General features: G+C 43.8%; 1 protein-coding gene across 5 annotated transcripts in view; it reads right to left on the minus strand.

Moving 5' to 3' along the window:
* Positions 1–1073: 1073 nt before the first annotated feature.
* Positions 1074–19102, minus strand: part of ptprea (protein tyrosine phosphatase receptor type Ea) — a 61472-nt gene continuing 43443 nt past the window's right edge. For 2 of the 5 annotated variants that reach the window (XM_076298669.1, XM_076298670.1), the window contains 20 exons: positions 15605–15682; positions 14777–14873; positions 14043–14116; positions 12817–12867; positions 11596–11732; positions 10550–10640; positions 8916–8992; positions 8746–8782; positions 8551–8648; positions 7470–7589; positions 6278–6441; positions 4964–5099; positions 4478–4627; positions 4133–4226; positions 3902–3978; positions 3590–3724; positions 3178–3303; positions 2759–2910; positions 1971–2106; positions 1074–1794 (listed from right to left, as the gene is read on the minus strand). In XM_076298669.1, the coding sequence (XP_076154784.1) occupies positions 1720–1794; positions 1971–2106; positions 2759–2910; positions 3178–3303; positions 3590–3724; positions 3902–3978; positions 4133–4226; positions 4478–4627; positions 4964–5099; positions 6278–6441; positions 7470–7589; positions 8551–8648; positions 8746–8782; positions 8916–8992; positions 10550–10640; positions 11596–11732; positions 12817–12867; positions 14043–14116; positions 14777–14873; positions 15605–15677 (2100 nt within the window). In that variant the 5' untranslated portion in view covers positions 15678–15682 and the 3' untranslated portion in view covers positions 1074–1719. Of the gene's footprint in view, positions 1795–1970; positions 2107–2758; positions 2911–3177; positions 3304–3589; positions 3725–3901; positions 3979–4132; positions 4227–4477; positions 4628–4963; positions 5100–6277; positions 6442–7469; positions 7590–8550; positions 8649–8745; positions 8783–8915; positions 8993–10549; positions 10641–11595; positions 11733–12816; positions 12868–14042; positions 14117–14293; positions 14575–14776; positions 14874–15604; positions 15683–19102 lie in introns of those variants that run through there. The other 3 variants (XM_076298671.1, XM_076298672.1, XM_076298673.1) reach the window with 3 other exon arrangements.

Genomic DNA, 19102 nt, shown 5'->3' on the forward strand with positions numbered 1-19102 from the left:
TGTTTTAACACAAGGTAAGGAGCATATTTCACAATTTATCAAAGGGAGCAGATCAAAGAAAAGAAAAGGAAGAATGAAAATGGCTGCCATGAGGTTTTGTTCAGGACCTTTAAAAAATGTTGAGGTTGATCTGGGCAGAGCACAGAATGTGAATATAGTGTTGTGCATCAACAGTAGGCTATATTGCAAGCCAATCACATCTGAGACAAAAGTACAAAACTCCTTACTGTGCTTCTTCCTTTGTTTGGTTTGCCCTGCTTAAAGCATTATTCTTTAGCCAATGACTATGAACCAGTATTCCTTTTCACTGGTATTCCATTAATAATCGTTTCTATATCTACATGACTAAATATGGCATTTTTCTCCTCAAACACATGGATAAAACTTTTGGATAGCAAATAGTTTCCTCCCTGCATATATGTTCAGTGGTAAGTTCAACCTTTCATATTGTACATTTGTGCATAAGCATCAACTGACACTGAGGCAGTTCAAATGAATGAATACCATGTCCATCTGTGAGCACTTACTGGCTCCAATATGGATCATAGTGATATTTAAATGCCTTGTACTTAATCCTATCCTGCATAAATACAATTTTATGTTATTTTACGAGTAAGAGGCTATTGTTGAAAATATATTTCTCATCTAGAGAATATGGCACTGTTTCATGCAAACAGAAAAGCAGCATAAAAGCAGTGGTGGAATTCCAAAATATATATATTTCTATTTACTGTGTGTGTGCCGTTTCAGACAGCACCACTACTATGATATAATACTAGTATTAGGGTGGAAGTATGTACAGATGCAGACCCCTTTTTTCAACTGCTGTAACTCCTTGGCAATTCTGCAGGACAATCTTCGGTGGTCAGTGTGCTTAAAAACATGTGCTGCTATTTTTTTTTTTAGCATTCTGAACATCAGTGATGTCAGGGACAGAGGATTCTGCAAGGCGTGGCAGACTCCCTCCAACGTGGTGTTTGTATGGCTATAACTAGTGTGCCCTCTTCAGAACAAAAACACAGGCAACCTCACAGCTTGGAAACAAGCATTAATACTGATGAGATTTATATATATGCAGTATATAAGAGTTTTATTCTTAGTAGTTCAGCTTCACACCTCTTCATGTATTTCTGATGTCTCTGAGGAAGGGTTTGGCCTTTAACAAAAGCAACCATGGGATTGTTTTTTCCACCTAACAAAACACAGTCTCTCTCTCAATGAGAGATATCAATCAGCGTCATGAAGTATAAGACCTTACTTACATTTGCATAAATACATCAGAGAACATTCACATAAAGGTTTTTTTGTCTTTAAAGGTTGGCGATGGACGGCTGAAAACAGTATATAAATACATTTACAATAACTACTGCTTTACAAATATTACATGGAATGATCAGTAAAATGCTTAGTTGGTATGATGCAGATTAAAAAAAAAAGAAACAAACGTAATAAACAAAAGAACAATATTTTACAACAAAATGAACAGTAACCAGAGCGAGACAAAAATATGGAAAACAAAATAAAATTTAAATAATGTCAAAAATTGGCTGAGTAGCTCTAGTATATGACAATATATTACAGCTAGGTATGATGTTTTAGTTACAATGAGAACAAGTGCATAGCAAAATAGAAGACAATTTAATTCAGTGATGAGGTACAAACTCCTCACCACCTGATATCAAAAACAACACAGAACAACTGTTTAAGGCAGATCATTTCTCATTTGAAATTGGCATAGTCTGAGAAGATGTCAACAAAATCCTGTACCACTCTGTAGCAGAAGTCATACTGTTCCTGCAAATAAACATGGACAAAAATAATGAGAATCAGTTCCTTTCCCTAAAATCACAGCTCAGATACAGTATGATCATGATGATGGTCAAATGTGTTATAGTCATGCAGTGTATGTCCACCTGAGAGCATGGCTGTGCGTATCACACTTGATAAAGGGGTCAGAGAAGGGCACCTACCACAGTCTGCACCATGTGCGGCCTCTGCATGCGTAAACTCTTCACAGTTTGGAACACGTCCAGCAGGCCCTCAGCCTTGACCCGCTCCAGGATATTACTCAAAGCAATGAACGTACCTGTCCGGCCGGCCCCAGCACTGCAACACATCACACACACGCACGCACGCACGCGCACGCACGCACGCACGCACACACACACACACACACACACACACACACACACACACACACACACACACACACATTATTTATGATGACTAAATATCGCTAGATGTCTCTTCTGTGAATAAGAAGTATGATAATAATGCATGCCAAAATGTTTTATAATATCAATAAACACATCCACACTACTTTATGTATGTAACCAGTTGCACATTTGATGCACTTTTGCTCTGTATCAGTATGAAATAATGAAATATTTAACATAATTTAACATTACAGCAATGTTGACTCAAGGTTGACAAAAGGATGGGACTTATATCTTTAGTATTGCTACTATATTGCCAAGATGAAAGACCCTGTGAAGCTCATAACAAGGTGGCAGATCAAGTCAAATCAAGTCTAGAGCAGTGTACAATTTCTGACCTCATGTGTCCTGTTGTAATGACCTGGTCATACATGTCAATATAAAAATGACATGTACAGTACTCCATGCCTGTTCTAAATCATTTAGAGCAATCATGCATGAAACATGCATCAAACACTGTAGGAAAAAGAAAACAATGTGTGTTGTAGACCAGACAGTTAGAGAGAGACACTCAGAGAGACAGATGGTGCTACAGTATGTACCTGCAATGGACAGCAATGGGATGGTTCCCTGACTGCTGCTGCTGCTTCTGCACGGCAGCGATGATGTCGATCATCCCTCGGCCCTCGGCTGGGATGCCAATCTCTGGCCAGCCATGAAAATGAAAGTGCCGCACCAGCCTCGACTGTTTCTCCTGGAGACCAGCATGCGCGCACACACACACACGCACACACACACACACACACACACACACACACACACACACAGACAGACATATCATGTATCATGGCAAAAGCATAAAAATATCCATAAACAAGATACATTGATTTCCACTGGCTTTGGGCATTGTGGGAGCCAGTAGACTTGCACATACTGCACACACTGAAGGACTCATTTATGAATCCACATGAGTTCCACCCGCAACACGGGGGAGAGAAGCGAAGACGAAGTGAGGGCCCACCTGGCCATATGTGAGTACCAGATCCCGCAGGCTGAAAGTGTCACACAGAGTGTCCCCTTTAATCTCCACAGTGTAGTCCCCATATGTCACCGAGTCCTCAGGGGGCCAGTACTGGAAACACTTATCCTGGAGACCAAGCAAACAGCCCACTGAATTAGACCTGCACACTTCTCCAAAAGCACACCTGTACACCAACACACACTCCAAAGTGGATATTTCTGGAGTGAGGTCTGTATTAACACCTTGGCATGTTTGGACATGAGTGTGTGTGTGTGTGTGAGTGTGCGCGCGTGTGTGTGTGTGTGTGTGTGTGTGTGTGTGTGTGTGTGTGTGTGTGTGTGTGTGTGTGTGTGTGTGTGTGTGTGTGTGTGTGCGCGCGTATGTGTGTGTGTGTGTGTGTGTGTTTGGGTACCTGCTCCCTCTCCTGTAACTCTGTCAGCATGACTATGGAGTGACACTTCCACTCCCACACCATCCTCCAGAAGTCTTCCACTGTGTGAGATAAGGGACCCTGTGTGGCGATGAAGTAGTCCTTCTGCCTGTAGCCCTGCAGAGCAGCAGAGCAGCATAGCACAATCCTCAGCACACACACTCACACCACAACACATACGCAATCACACATGTACACACACGCACAAATATGCGCATGCAGGCGTGTACACACACAGAGACACATTGCAACATTTTTAAAGGTCAAAATGGAGACTTGAGCATGAGCACTTACATCAATAAAAGAGGCGTTGACGTAATCAGTGAATTCCTGACCTCTCCTCATTGACAGAATAACTCTGTTAAAATCATCTGAAATGCAAACACAAAAATAACGTTTTTTTATCAGAACATAGACTTTTAAAGTTTTTAATTTGTAGTCCTATCTCATGTCTGTGTGAGTCTCTTGTAGAGAAGTCTGAGTGACACATTTGATGCAATCCCTCCACTATGGAGTGTTCCTTACAGGGGATGATCTGAAGCACTCTGTTTTTCTTCATATTCGCCGGCAGGTTCCCTGCTCTCATATTCTCCTTCATAATCCGCATGTTGGTGAGTTTCTGAAGAAGAGTAGAGGGGAAATGAGATTATTTCAATCTCTGGCAAGACATGCTCATGATCCCATAACAAAAGTTCCAATGTTTATACAGTATTATGCTAGTGTGGGCATACACTGTTTATAGAGAAAAGTAGGTATCGGTACTATCAGTCACATTTGCAGAGGCATTTAACAAAATATACATGGTCTGTTATTGCATGTTACTGTGGTGCAACCAAGGATTGTCTAAACCAATCAGGCACCAGGACCTACTTTGAACTCCTCCTCCAGTCCTACCCTGTCACCAGTTGTCAGGGTGTTGTGCAGTTTGTGCAAGTGCCCCTCTAACGAGGACACATCCAGTTCTGTGTCCCCATAGAGGTAGTACTCCAGCAGAGCCTGGTATATGAACGAGTACTGCATCTGTTTGGGACCAATACAGAGGGCGAAGTTAGAGCAGGGGCCAGCGGTGGTCAGGTCTCCAGCTATGCCCACTGTCAACTAATCAGAGCTGGACAACCGGGGTTCAGAAAGTCCGACCAGATATTTCTTCAACCATTCCCTAAAGCACTAAAACAGCTGATCATAATTAGCACAACTGTCCAGACAGATACAGTAGATCAGGGATTAGTAGTGATATCACCCCTGTTAAGTGCTCAGGCAGAAGTAATACACTGGGGGACTTTTACTTTCTGAAGCTGGGGTTTTCCATCTCGACAGCTAACTTAATAAAAAATAAATTGCTGTTGCAATACTTACGTCTGTTTGAACAAGTTGGGATCGCTGGTCTCGTATCTTGGACACAAACCCGAAGACATCGATCTTCGGCTCTGCGTACATCAGGTCAATCATGGCATCAATCACAATGAAGGTGCCTGTTCGGCCCACCCCAGCACTACAAACAGGAAGGCAAAGGAAATGGGTTCCAGAAATACAGTCAGGACATGACGATGTAAAACTGAGAAAATACAGTCTTGAGTAAGGCTATCCTGTTTACTTTGAAATGTATATTTAAGTATTACAAAGGTGTAAGTTTCAAGAGAATAAGTTGTGATAACAGGTCCCCTGCATAACACATCACTGCATAAAAGGTGAAGCTAATGGAAATTCCATGAGCTAGAGATGACTTGCAATCAAGCCACAATGACTACAGTACATATAGTATATGTATTGTACAAAATGAAAACGCACTAAAAGGTTTGTGCATGGAGTCAATTAAATAGTGGTTATTTTGTCAGATTATATACATGTGAGCCAATTTAATATAGTCAGCATAACTTCACTTAATATGACACACTGTGGAATATTACAGAAAAAATATACTTTTCAGTGGAATAATGTCTGTCTGCAATGTTGAACTATGACCACAAGAGGGAGCTGTCTCACAAGGGCAACCTACTGAAACGTTGCTGAATGGTTCCATTCACGGCTGTGTGTGTTGCTTTCAGCACTATGGGATTGTTTGAAAGGGACAGGTCAGCAGGGCAATGCTATGTGTCCTAATGATGGCGAAACACTGCCGTCTGTGTGTCAGGGGTTGTCTGCTCGAAAGCCTAGAACTCCATTGAACTTTGTCATGGTGACCTGCATATTTGTGCTCTCCAAGGCTTCATGAATACTGGGGCAGAGTCATATCATAATGCAAATCATACAAACTGCCTCCCATTAGTGGCATTCCATAGACACAATGCACAAAGTCCTCCAATGAGAGCTTGCACTGCTAGTCACAACTCAATGGACAACAGATGACGGGCAGCAGCTAAATGATTCTCAGACGGACAGTCTCTCAGTCTCGCACCGAGTCTCTGGTGCACTCTAGCATGGTAGTGTGTCTGCTGTGTGGTCTGTTAGAAAGTAAACAGTCTTTCAGAAAGTAAACAATCTATCACTCTCTGTTGGATCTGGCCTGTGCGCTCCCACTAAATCACACCTGATGTGACGATGAGCTTCTGTCCTGTATCATTTCTGGCACAGGAAATCACCTCCACTGCACAGTTTCAGTGCACGGGTGGTGATATCCTGTGCTGGAGGTTTTGTGGTGGTTCTGAGTGGTTACGTTCTAGCCTGGCCTACCTGCAGTGGACCACAATGGGCCCGGCGTAGGACGGGTTGACCTGCTTAACCTTCTTCAGGAACTTGAGCATGCCGATGGGGGAGAAGGGCACTCCAAAGTCAGGCCAGCTGGTGAAGTGCATCTGGGTCACCAACCTGGGAGTTTTGGTCCCGTCGCTAGCCTGCTGCAGAAGACAAGAGACAAGAGAGTCAGTCTCTGGACACCCTCCCCCCTCCACACACACACACACACACACACACACACACACACACACACACACACACACACACACACACACACACACACACACACACACACACACACACACACACTTCACCCATATCACACCTGGTCTGTTCCTACACACTTATTCTCTCTTTCTCCCTCTCTCTCTCTCTCCCTCTCTCATATACACACACACACACACACACACAAACACACACACAAACACCCACACCCATGTTCACAAAGGAATAGAAACCCAGCAGTTTCACACTTTCATGATCACAGACACACGCACACGCACACTCTCCCCCCCCCCCCCCCCCACACACACACACACACACACACACATAGACACACACACACACACACACACACACATAGACACACACACACACACAGACACACAGAAAGAAAAACCCAGTGGCTACTGTCTGGCCCTCAGGGTTTGGCTTTGAAAGCAGTGAGTTATTGCTAATGTGGGTGCTTAGGGTGGGCCTCGGTTGCATTTCATGTGCTTATTCCAGCTCTTGTTCTCACCACCACGCATCAAGGGCCAGCAGGACCCCAGAGCAGAGGGGGAGCTTTGATGTTGCCAAGTGGGAATATCAAACCTGACACAGCTCATAGAAAAATCTGTGAATTTTGAAAGTAAAACAATGTTCCTCACTGTTCCCATGTCTTTTATATACATAATCCAATTGTGTTTTGCAATGCTGAAACACATGTGTCGTTAGTTACCACCAAGCATTCAGCATATGCACCATGCAGTTCTGTGTTCACAGAACATTGCTGACTTTATCACCAAAAGACACCAGTTAGCATCTTAGCATGATACTAGCAGTGTGAATAAAGCTCTGAGTGGTGTTTGCAAGGTTACAGTATGTATGCCTTTTAGGTGGCTAGCATGCTAGTTTTAGACCAAAGTTTTGTAGTGCTGCTTTGAATACAGAATGGACAGCATGGGATTTCCAAAACAGGTATACTTACATATTGCACACAGAACTTGCGTATGGTATAGTCCACCAGGACTGTGAAGTCTTCCACAGCCACACGGACATTCCCGTACGTCCAGCAACCTTGGTCAGGCCAGTACTGGTAACATTTATCCTGGGGAAACAGCAACTCCAAGTTCATATACAGTAAACTCATCCAACAAGGGTTATACTAAGCAGTATTGTGTATAACAGTATGTGCCACCAACACATTAATGTCTCAAACTATTCCCTCTAACTCATTAAAAGTTAACCTGATTCAGAGCACTGCACTGGAGAGCAGGACATGACACAGGGAGTGAGACATTATGTGACAGAGGGGGAAAGATCAACTAAGTAAGGGGAAGAACTATAAAGACAGACAGAGAGAGAGAGAGAGAGAGAGAACAGTTAGCGTTAGCAGTGATAGCACACATGGGTTTGCTAAAGGTGACTTTTAAGACACTGCACCACAAATCAGACGGCTTAATCTGGCCCGCCAGTCAATCAGAATTACGCTGTCTGCCAGAGAGACAGGGATAAAACCACTTAATGAGAGTTTGCTGACTAATTACGATAAAGCCTTCCAGGGCTTTATTAAGCGTTATTCAATCATTGATTCTGGGGGCACACAAAGCCTGATTTTAATCTCCCTCCCCATTCTGTTCTTATTGATTTCTCCTTCTACCCTGTAAAGCTGCCTGGGACATCACACACACACACACACACACACACCCACACACACACACACACACACACACACACACACACACACACACACACACACACACACACACACACACACACACACACACACACACACACACACACGCACGCAAGCACACACGCACACACAAAGGCATGGGGGTGAGAACCCACATGGAACCTTTGTTGCTGAGACGAGATGACCTTTGGGCCTGGAGGAGAGATTGAAAGTGAGACACCTAATGGGCCTGACATTGGCTTTTGTAGGAGACGGCGGGACAGAGCAGGTGGAGAAGCCCACAGTGACAGGGTCAGGGCGCTGTGACCCTGCTGACCACAGCGGCCGCCTAAAGAGAGGCTGTGTGCCGACAACTGTGAGAATAGCGCCTCACCTCTTTCCGCTCTTTCAGATTGGTGAGCATGACGATGGTGGACGACTTCTGCTCCCAGATCATCCTCCAGAAGTCCGCCACTGTGTCCTGTTTTGGGCCTGAGGGAAAAGGAGAGTCACTCGGCTGTCTGCATAACACACCACAGTGTTAAAAAGCCACAACAGATTCAATTGAATCGTCTGACACTGAGTTTACCTTGTGCTGCGATGAATTTGTTCTTGTCTTTGTAGCCCTGTAGAGGGGGGAATAACAAGATTCAGTGCTAGCCTATTAAAGGTCAGTGGGACAGAGAGCTCTTTCAGAGGGGAGAGGAGCAGCGCATACAAGTGCTCTGCATCGCTTATCAGTGGCAGACACACACTTACGTCAATATACGAGGCATTCACATAGTCTGAGCAGGGATCTCCATCCTGTACGCTGAGCACAACCCTTGAATGATCATCTGAAACATGGGGGAAAGGACTGTTTTATACACTAACAAAAGAAGAGGCAATGGTTCATTATGATTTACAAAAATGGCGACCTTGGCTGGCTGGGTACCAGTAAAACATAAATCCAGTTTATTCACAATCCAGTCAGTCACTAAAACACACCTGTCTTGTGTAAGTGTTTATATCTGGTTCAACAACTTCATGTGACTGTTAAAGACCTGCCAACCTTGAAGACATTTTTTAAGTAGCATCTCGAGCTCAGAAAAAAAAAATCCTCACGCCGGCCTTCACTCAAAAACAGACATAGCCATACACACAGGATACAGTTTGGATAGTGACTTCTCTTTAATGTTATAATATTAATAATGTTGGATAATGTTGGATCTAAATGTAATCCAATGTGTTCCTGAAAGTGCAAACTGAATCTTTTACAGTAGCTCTAAAATGTTGACAATCTGTTTTAGAGCCTAATAATCCTGACCTATGAAAAACACATAGGCCTATGTTGATAGGGACTGATATGGATATGTGAATGTGAATTCACAATCGCACTCAGTGGAGATTTCAGTTTCGCAATACGGCAGCTGGGGGAACGCACATTTGCGAGTCAACACTTGTTAAGCTCACCTCATCAAGACTTTCATTTAACCCACTGTTGGCTGAAGAAAAAATAGCATAAAGGGAGGCCACTATGCTTTGTCTGTCATTCTCACTCGTCACTTTCTCTCTGTATCTCACCCTCGCATGAAATAGTTTTGTGGGAGATTCTAATTAGTGTGCTCCAAGGAGCTTTCCGAAAAAGTTGGATGTCTGCCTGTTTTTGCATTGTTTTTAGTAAAAAATCGTACCGGCGTAATTTGATGTAGAAATGTGTGGTTGCTACGCAAAATGCGTACAGGTTGGCAGGTCTGCTGTTATCAGCAATGCTATGACATTTTCATTTCACATGTGCTGACAGTTTTTTTCACATGCCATTAGCTTCCATGAAAGCTGTCAGGAAAACTGATGAATGTAAACGATTACTGTCATAATTGTCATTTGCTAAAATACGGCACAAACATTATATGTTGACGAGATAGATATGCAGGGATAAAGTAAGTATTGCCCTTGCTCTCTCAGTTCCTCAGTGCGACTTCACACGAAATTAGGATTCTGACAGGTCTGTGACCGGGTTCGAGAAATCCCCCATTGTCTATATTAGGCTAACTTCCACATGACACATTATAAGGACTATGTTTTATGAATACTGTATAGAAGAGGAATTGAGACTGTAAAAGAAGAAGTCCACTGATATGAGTGGGGGAAGAGCTGCTGAGAGCAACTGTCAGACCACACGAATAGCACAAAGTCATCACTGTCTAAAGGTGCATCTTAAACAGTGGCACTCAACCTGAAGTCAAGACCAGACTTAAGCTTCCTGTCAAGTGAGCTATGGCTCATGCAGAGAGAGACACAGACACGGGCCTTCAGCGGAAAGGCTAGCCTATGAGACTGTGCAGCCACACAAATCACTAGTGTTATTATGGCAGCTCCAACTGCAGATCAGAGATCAGAGGGCCACCACTCACATGGTAGGATGTTGGGGTATCTGTTCTTTTCCTTGTTGTCTTCCTTGTTGGCCTCCACACACGTCCCCTGGGTGTAACCTCCCGGCAATGACTAAACCAAAACACACACACACACACACACAGAGATTAGCATGTCAGCAAAAACAGCAACACAGTTTGGAATGAGTGCTACTAAGAAGTTTGCTGTCAAGACGTGTTCCTTCACACAACAGTATGTCTGGCAGCCATAGGAATGAGGGGATAAAAAACAGACAGGAAGAATGCGGTGAATGTGACGTGGACAGCACTTTGTTGGCCGGCATGTATGGCGCTTTGTTGCGTCTCTATAGCCACTTCCCCTCCCCGGGACGCAAACAGGACTCCATTAGGACCGGTCAGCATAAACATCCTTTCCCACAAAGCCTCACATTTTGGGCCGCGTTATTTAATAGAGCGAGGTCCTGATTCACAGGCCTGTGGACGATCTGAGCTGGCACGGACTCCTGCTGATTCACACGGCCCCGGACAGGAGAGGAGAGGAGCCATGGGGAATTACGCCCATGAGTCAGGAACGGCAAGCCACACACACACACACGCACACACACACACACACACACACACACACACACACACACACACACACACACACACACACACACACACACACACACATACACACTCAAGATCCTCATTTATGCTTGTCTCAGCTATCAGACAGTGAGGGATGGCAAGTTCTCACTGAATCCAACAAGTGTTTTTCTGTGCCATTGAGAATACATTAGCTGTGCACTCATAATGCCATGCCATTCCAGCTGCATCACTGGAAGCTTGACTGGCTAGAGGCAGAATATTTTATAGCAGAACAATTGCAGTAATCAGACAATGATGTTAGCCAAGCTGAATTTCTAGTCCAAGACACAAACACAATCACTGCCAATATTAAATCTCTTGTTATAGAAACTGATCATGGGTGCATTATGGTTACAATAGGACTAGACACAATATGAATACGATACAGCAGTGCTGCCATAGTGATCATGTACAGCAGACATAATGATTAGACCTACGTTAAACTCTTCTCTGAAAAGTTTTCCATCGTCGGCGGAGCGTAGTCTGAACTCCTCCTCCAGGTGTTCTACAGGGATGGGGAAGTAGGTCTTGGAAGTGGACGGTGACTGTGGGAGCAGGACCACTGTCTGTTGCTCTGCAGGGCATTCAAACCAGACAGTCACACACAGCAATTCATATAATCATCCATTACACTGCTAACTTAATGATAGAGTACTCCTTGCCATTTTGGGCCCTATTTTAGCGACCTGAAACGCCTGGTCAGAGGTGTTTTGGACGTACCATCCTTTAAACCAATGGGAAATGACATCTGTCATTCCCATTGAGAGCCAGCAGTGCAACATTAAACAGCGCGTCAGTATTTTGACAGTCAGCGAAAACATAGCCTGAAAAAAAGAAACTTACCCGAATAATGTTCGTATGAAAAAAAAAAACTCCTAAGGATATTCATCCTGAAAATGACTCGTTGTCTGAGACTTGTTGCTAAGGGCTGCTGCCTGCTTACATCTTGTGACAGTGCGTCTTCACCGCTTGCTTTATATGCGTTTTTGGCTATTAGACCAGGTTTATCTTGGTCAGTGGCGTAATGTTTTTAATGGGTGTGAGATAGCGATTTTTGGATCAAGTGCCTGACCACATCCATTTTTTTGATTGACACACACATGGGCACATTGTTCAATGGAAGTGGAGTGCGTGGCGAACTGACTTCACTGACTTCGGAGTATGGTATGAATAAGACATGCATCGCGCTTGGCGCCACGTTGACTAAGATATGGCATTGAGTCTCATTGTTACAATCAGGTCAGTTATTTTCACTAAATCATGTAATCTACTGTAGATCAGTGGTTACTTAAACCTCAGGGATTTGGTAAGTGAATCAGAGCTACATGTCTATAGTTCACTACTTTACTAGTGATGCTAGTACTACACACAAACAATTTCCATTGTGATCTGGAACAAATGAAACAGGAACAAAGTTGAGTTATGATGAGTCACAATCACTGTCATCATCATCATCATACTCTTCATCACCATCTTCTACTCATCACCAAACGTGTGTTAGAGAGACAGAGCTCAAACCCAATGCAGCCCATAGCCAACCAACACTGAGCCAGCCCCAAGTCCACAGCAGTTTGGTTAGAATTCCACACACACGCCACTACACAGAGCTAAGTTAGTACCACTAGTTCCCCTCATAAGGCTTACGCTAGAACATATACCTGACAGTGTCTGCAACTCAGTTGCATGGTCTCCCAGCTCTTTACCTTGATCTACAACATACCCAAATACACAGATACATCAACACATACACACAAACATCTGCACAAATCTACACACACACACACACACTCACACACGTACAAACACACCCTCAACATTGTCATAATAAACTGATGATAATAATAATAATATTTACATAAAACTGATTTTGATTGTGTTAAGAAGTAAGCCACCACTGCAGAAGTCACAGAAGAAAGAAACTAAAAACAAGCGTATGTTAGCGATCCTAAGCCCAACATGTTTAACTAAGGACACACTGTTCTTTTTGCTCTCTCCTGTATCAGCCTGAGTAGCAGAAAAATAATTGGTGTGCCTTCCTTGAAATGCACAAAAGTCATGGCCCTTTTTGGCACTTTCCATCTTGATAAGATTATATAACTATATGTTCCCTGCAGCAGTAAATCTTCCTGCTAAAAGTCAGCGGAACTGACCCAGAACGACTCAATCAATCAGCAGCTCCTAATGACTTCAAACACTCTCTGGGTCTCTCCCATGTCTGGGCGTGTGGTGCACTTTTCCGTGGCCACAAAGTAAACAATATCCCTGGAAGATTACTATCAGGGATCCCGGAGACGGAGAACATGAATCCGCCATGCTCAGGATTAAACAGCTCCAGTGCAGCACAGAGCTGAGCGTTCACATGCAGGGTACACTGAAAAAGTTGACCACATTTATTTACCGTGAGTGTTCCTTCTCACGAATGAGTATTCATCTTGTCCACAACTACACATGCTATTCTATTTGGCTCTTCTGCTGGACTTCTTCTTTACATTAACCTGACTTGATACAGTTGCCCATCCCAGAGACAGGAGGCCCAATGCTAACAAATGGTTATTACACGTTATGTTGACACATTATGTTGATTAAATAAGGAACAAGATAAATGTATATGTTATGTTGACAGCTGTGTCTAAGTTTTGCCTCAGTTCAAGTTATACTGTGGCATTGCATGCTATAAAATAAATATCATTCCTATATTTAGCATGTAGCTCACATTTTGTTCACACATATTCTTTCATACAGGAAGTCAAAGATGACACCTCAAACAAACATACTGGTTGACAGATGCACAGATAAAGGTGCTTCAGTGTGACTGTAACTGTCTATAACTAACTATGTAAAGTAAGTTAGAAAATGCAGAGAACATATTAGAGAGTTAACTGACCTTGTTCTTCCAAAATGCCATTTGGCATCTTCTTGTCGACAGTTGTGACCACCGCCTTCCTGTGGTGTCTTACCCTGGCAGGTAGCACAGCACAAACAACAGAACACACAGTAAGAGGAAGACAGGTAGACATTATGAAAGACAAATCAACTTCACTGCTCCTAGCACTATTACGACCGAAAAACTATAGCTAACACAACTTCAAAAATAAACTTCTGATCACACATATTACTTTTGAAAGTCCACCTTACCATCGCAAAGAGAAGCTGTTCTTTCTCATCAGAGGAGAAGGTTTTACTGAGAACTCTGCTCACACCACTAACCGGAGGACAATAAGCTGAGACAGTCACTCGTTCTGCCCCTCTGTCTTTCTGACTATCTCTCTATCCCTTTCTCTCACCGTCTCACTGTCAATCTCGTGCTCTGGCGCTCTGTCTCAGCTTTCAGTTTCAGCTATGTGGGAGCATGACTATAGACTGTGGGTGTTTCTTCGTGTACGGATGTGTCTGTGTGCGTGTGTGTGTGTGTGTGTGTGCGTGCGTGTGAGTATGTGTAAGTTCCTGGCCCCCGCCCGCCCTATGAGCAATGTGACGTAACCTCTAGCCCCCCTCCACCTCCCCCTGTGTGGAGTGAACTCCAACCCACCCCCCAACCCCCCCACAAACACCCCCACACCCCCCACCTCCTCCTCCTCCCACCTCTCCCCTCTCCCCCTCCCCTGACTCATGGACTACCTGAGGAAGTACCAGGCCAGCAGCACGATGATGACCAGCAGCAGCGAGAGCACCAGCACGGTGGGAAGGACGTGGGGGGCGCTGAGCGGGGAGTTGCCTGGAGGAAGAGGGAGGAAGAGGGAGGGAGAGGGGGAGGGAGAGGGAGAGAGAGAGGGAGAGAGAGAGGGAGGGAGAGGGAGAGAAGGGTGAGGCGGACGCTGCTACGGCTCAGCTCAGCTCAGAGGGGAAACAAAAGAACAGGAAGTGGAGCTGCACACAGAGAGCAGCAGCAGTTCACAGCAGCTGACTGGAAGCAATGTCTCGCCCTACCGGTGGTGCTGTGAGTGTGAGTTGGAGTGTTCGTGCTCTTTCTCTCTATGTGTGTGTGTGTGTGTGTGTGTGTGTGTTCAGGTTTGTGATACAGGTTTGTGTGTGGACGTGTCTGCATTTTGGGAGAGATTCAACCAGGCCTCTTATTACACAGGCTGGGGAGACTCACTGCAAACGTAGCTGTGTTTTGTCTGCTGACAGGCTGCTAAATCGCTAATAACTGGTTCCATGAAAACTAAAACCGACACACAGCATTTCTGGTTACCAATAAACAGCACCTAGAAGTGCAGAAATTACAGTTGAATATAATCCTCATTGGCTCCAATGTCACATTTTAATTATACTGTATGTAGTTGGGGGTATTGACTACTGTCTGTAAAGCAAGCCACAGTCTAGTTCACTTATGCAACACTGCTTTAATAAATCAATTCTGGAGCCAGGCCCTGCCACACACACATACTCTGCTACTGTGAACATTTTACAAACAAGCATGCATGGCAATATTATATGCACTCTTACCATCTGTTCCATTTGTAGTCGATGAGATGTTGTTTGGTATTGTTGATGCTACTAAAAACAGAACTGGGACCATTGTGACTGCAGAGAGAAAGGAAACATAAATGTTTAAGATCAGAGATATTTGTCTTTTTAATATAATAATTTATATATTTTATCTTCATATAAACATATATCAACAAGAGGAAGTTTACACATGTTTACTTTGTCCCAAAAATACAGGCCTGAGAAGGCAGACCAAGATGCTTGCACATTAAATTTCCACTAGGGGGCAGCCACATCCTACACTAGGAATTTGAAACCACCCTTGCTGTTGCCTGGGCAGCACAGTGAAGCCATGTGGGTGTAGACCTGGATTCCTGTCCAGCATTCTTGCTCAAGGTAAAAATCATATTAATTTTGTTTGTAGTATAAATACATTTCATTTTCATTGGCAGTTTGTTTGGCGGCCATTTTTAGATTTTGCAGCCCCACATCAGCAAAGTAAAACTGATCTACATTGATGCAATAAACAATACACACAACAACCCCCCCCCCCCCCCCACCCCCACACCACCACCCGGCACCCCCCAGCACACACACACACACACAGACACACACACAAACAATGTATAAATAGACATACTCAATGCATTGTGACTGCTAGGCCAAACTAACCTTTCTGTTATGATTCTGATTACACAAAAGAAAGCAGCGTTCAAGCTTCACCAATCACCACTGAACTATACACGTGTGTAGTTGTGTACGGACAAGGAGGACTACTAGGAGTACATAGGAGGACTACTCCTTACTATTTCACATTACTGAGTCTTACTTCAAAGCTACTAATCCCTCACCAAACTGTGCTATCAGATCTGAACATGTGGCATCATTCATTCATGAGTCCAGGCCATGCTGCTAGGCTGTCAGCTGAGAGCAGGTCGCTCCACTGTGTGATGCCCTTGCATGAGCTCAATCCATGCACAGCAAGGCGTGGTGTTAAAAATGCATTAACATGTCATTAACCCAACACAAGCCACATGTTTTCCACCGGAGCCTCAAGCCTGAAGCCTCTCAGTCTGAGACCATCTCATCTGGATGCCTCGATCTGATTAAAATTCAAACTCATGAAAGGGTGCGAGCTAAAGCTGCTTACCTACTATGTCTGCTGTTGGTACCATTTAAGCCTGTCAGACGCCTCCCCTCTGCATTAAGCATATTGTCTGATTTGACACATCTACAGTACATAGTTCTCGCCCATACAGTACATAACCTCACCTCCTCCTCCAATTCAGTGAGAGAGAGAGGGAGCCAGAAGCGGTTAATGCCCTGTTGAGGGAGTGGTCTGCTGGCTAATCAGCCTGGCCACTGGGTGTCACTGGAGCAGACAGAGGAGCTCAGGTCAGAGAGTGCTCATCCCTATCCGGCCATCAGCGGTCTGTGCCTCTAGAATTCTTGTGGACTTTTCTGAGCTTCTTTTGTAGTGTGTTTGAGGGAAGTTATTGTAGCCCTTCATGAAATCCAGACTCCTCAGTAAATAAACACTACCAAACAGGATATGACCATGAAAGGCCTGCATACCCAAATCTTTAAGTAAGACTTTAAGTTTCACTTTTTCATTATATTCTTTTATACAGTGACAAACACCTCAGTCAGTCAGTGTTTACTGCGTGTGTGTGTGGGGAAACTCAGTACGTAAGTTAATTTTCCCAGATTGTTTTTTTCCATCAATATTTGTTTTACACTCTTGACCTTGAATTGCAACACAGACCTCCAAAACACACCCACACACACAGCCACAGACACAAACAGACACAGGAGAAGGGTTTTAAGACACTGATTAAACTGCTCAGTCAAACATCAGTCATCATCATGGTTCAAGTGCAGCAAGTACACTTTCTTCCAACATGACGAGAAGCAGGCCGGGGAATTGGACAGCCAGCTGCACTCCTCTGGTGACACAGAATCCAATTGAGGAGACCAACCACTGGAAACATTAGATTATTGTGGCCATTATAAACATTAAGTGACCGTTTAAAATGTACAATAACGCTGAAAATAGTCATGTTTTTTTTGTTCATTTTTGTTTTTTGTTTCATTTTTGATTTTAAGGTCATGATTCGATTCGATTTTTGATCGGTTTTAATTATACATTTTTACTATTAATGTAATTCTCATGTTGTTATTTCCAGTTCTGTTTTGGGAGGCTTTCATTTTGAAACCGCATTTTTATTTTGAAACCGTTCCTACCACGAGCTGGGCGACTAAACAGAACAGACAACTAGACATGAACATAGAGAAATTAAATAACACAGAATGATAATTTGACTGTTATAGCACATGCCGAAGAGACACAAGGTTAGTGTTCACTGAATATTGCATTGTTAGTGTGCGTTTTATGCCTTAAAGTAATTTTGGACTCTAGAACTTCACTTGCAAAGTTGAGGCTAGCCTTAATGTTAACTGGTGTGAATGAATGAACCAGTACCAGTCATTTCAGGGAAACAAGAGGGGGTTCTAGTTAGGCTGGTCTTTTTTTTTAATAGTTGACATGCCGCACATCAACATCCGCGTGTTTTTTCCCCCTCTTGGCATGCAGGCTGATCGTGACATTAGTGGTGTGGCTGCATTGTCAATTCTACTTTTGAATTTGAAGTTTGAGATCGGGGTCATTTTTTTTTTTGTATATTTTTTTGCCCTTTTATGCCTTTAATTAGACAGGACAGGGGCAAATGACAGGAAGTGAGTGAGAGAGAGAGTCGGGGTGGGATCCGGAGATCGGGGTCATTTTGCCGATTTTTGACTTAAAACCGCAATTATGACAACCCTAGTAAACAGGAGCGGACAAGTATCAAGATCTAGAAAAAGTGAGGTCACCCAGCACTCAAAACCATATGATCATGCCTTACTGTCAGTACAGTACCCACTTCCTGACCAATACAGTTTTAGACTCGCTTATGAACCTAAAAACAATCATCAAGATCTTTAATTTCTGCTTCTAGTGTTGCAGTTGCATTTAATATGTGTCGCAAGTACCTAAGCAATCCATTCAGTGTAGGCTATGGGTGTTACATCTGGCTATGGTTTTTGCATCTGGCACTCCCAGATGATGTGCAATTCCTCCTTTTCATGCTTGACAGATAGAAATCATGAAAGATGTGTTAATTATTTTCCCACGGGAATGCACAATGCAAGCATCTCCCTTTCATCCCAGCAGCCTCTCTTGCAGTCATTAATAGATCCCTATCTGATACACACCCCCACCCCCACACATACACACAGACACACACACACACACACACACACACACACACACACACACACACACACACACGCACTCATTAATGGATTGCCACCAGATACATCCCAGCACCCTATCCCTTCAACTCAACCGACCAGAGAGGATGCTGGGAGAATGCGAATGAGGAGGGGAGAAGAGTCCCCTCCCCCACCCTCCCAGCCTCAGCCCTTCCTGCTCACGCAGTCCCAGTCACGGCTCTGCTGTCACATGTCTGAGCGAGT

The sequence above is a fragment of the Alosa pseudoharengus genome, unplaced genomic scaffold, assembly GCF_046254945.1.
Source record: "Alosa pseudoharengus isolate Yale_2024_CS ecotype anadromous, Long Island Sound unplaced genomic scaffold, YU_APseudo_1.1 YU_APseudo_1.1_scf_21, whole genome shotgun sequence".
NCBI lineage: Eukaryota > Metazoa > Chordata > Actinopteri > Clupeiformes > Clupeidae > Alosa > Alosa pseudoharengus.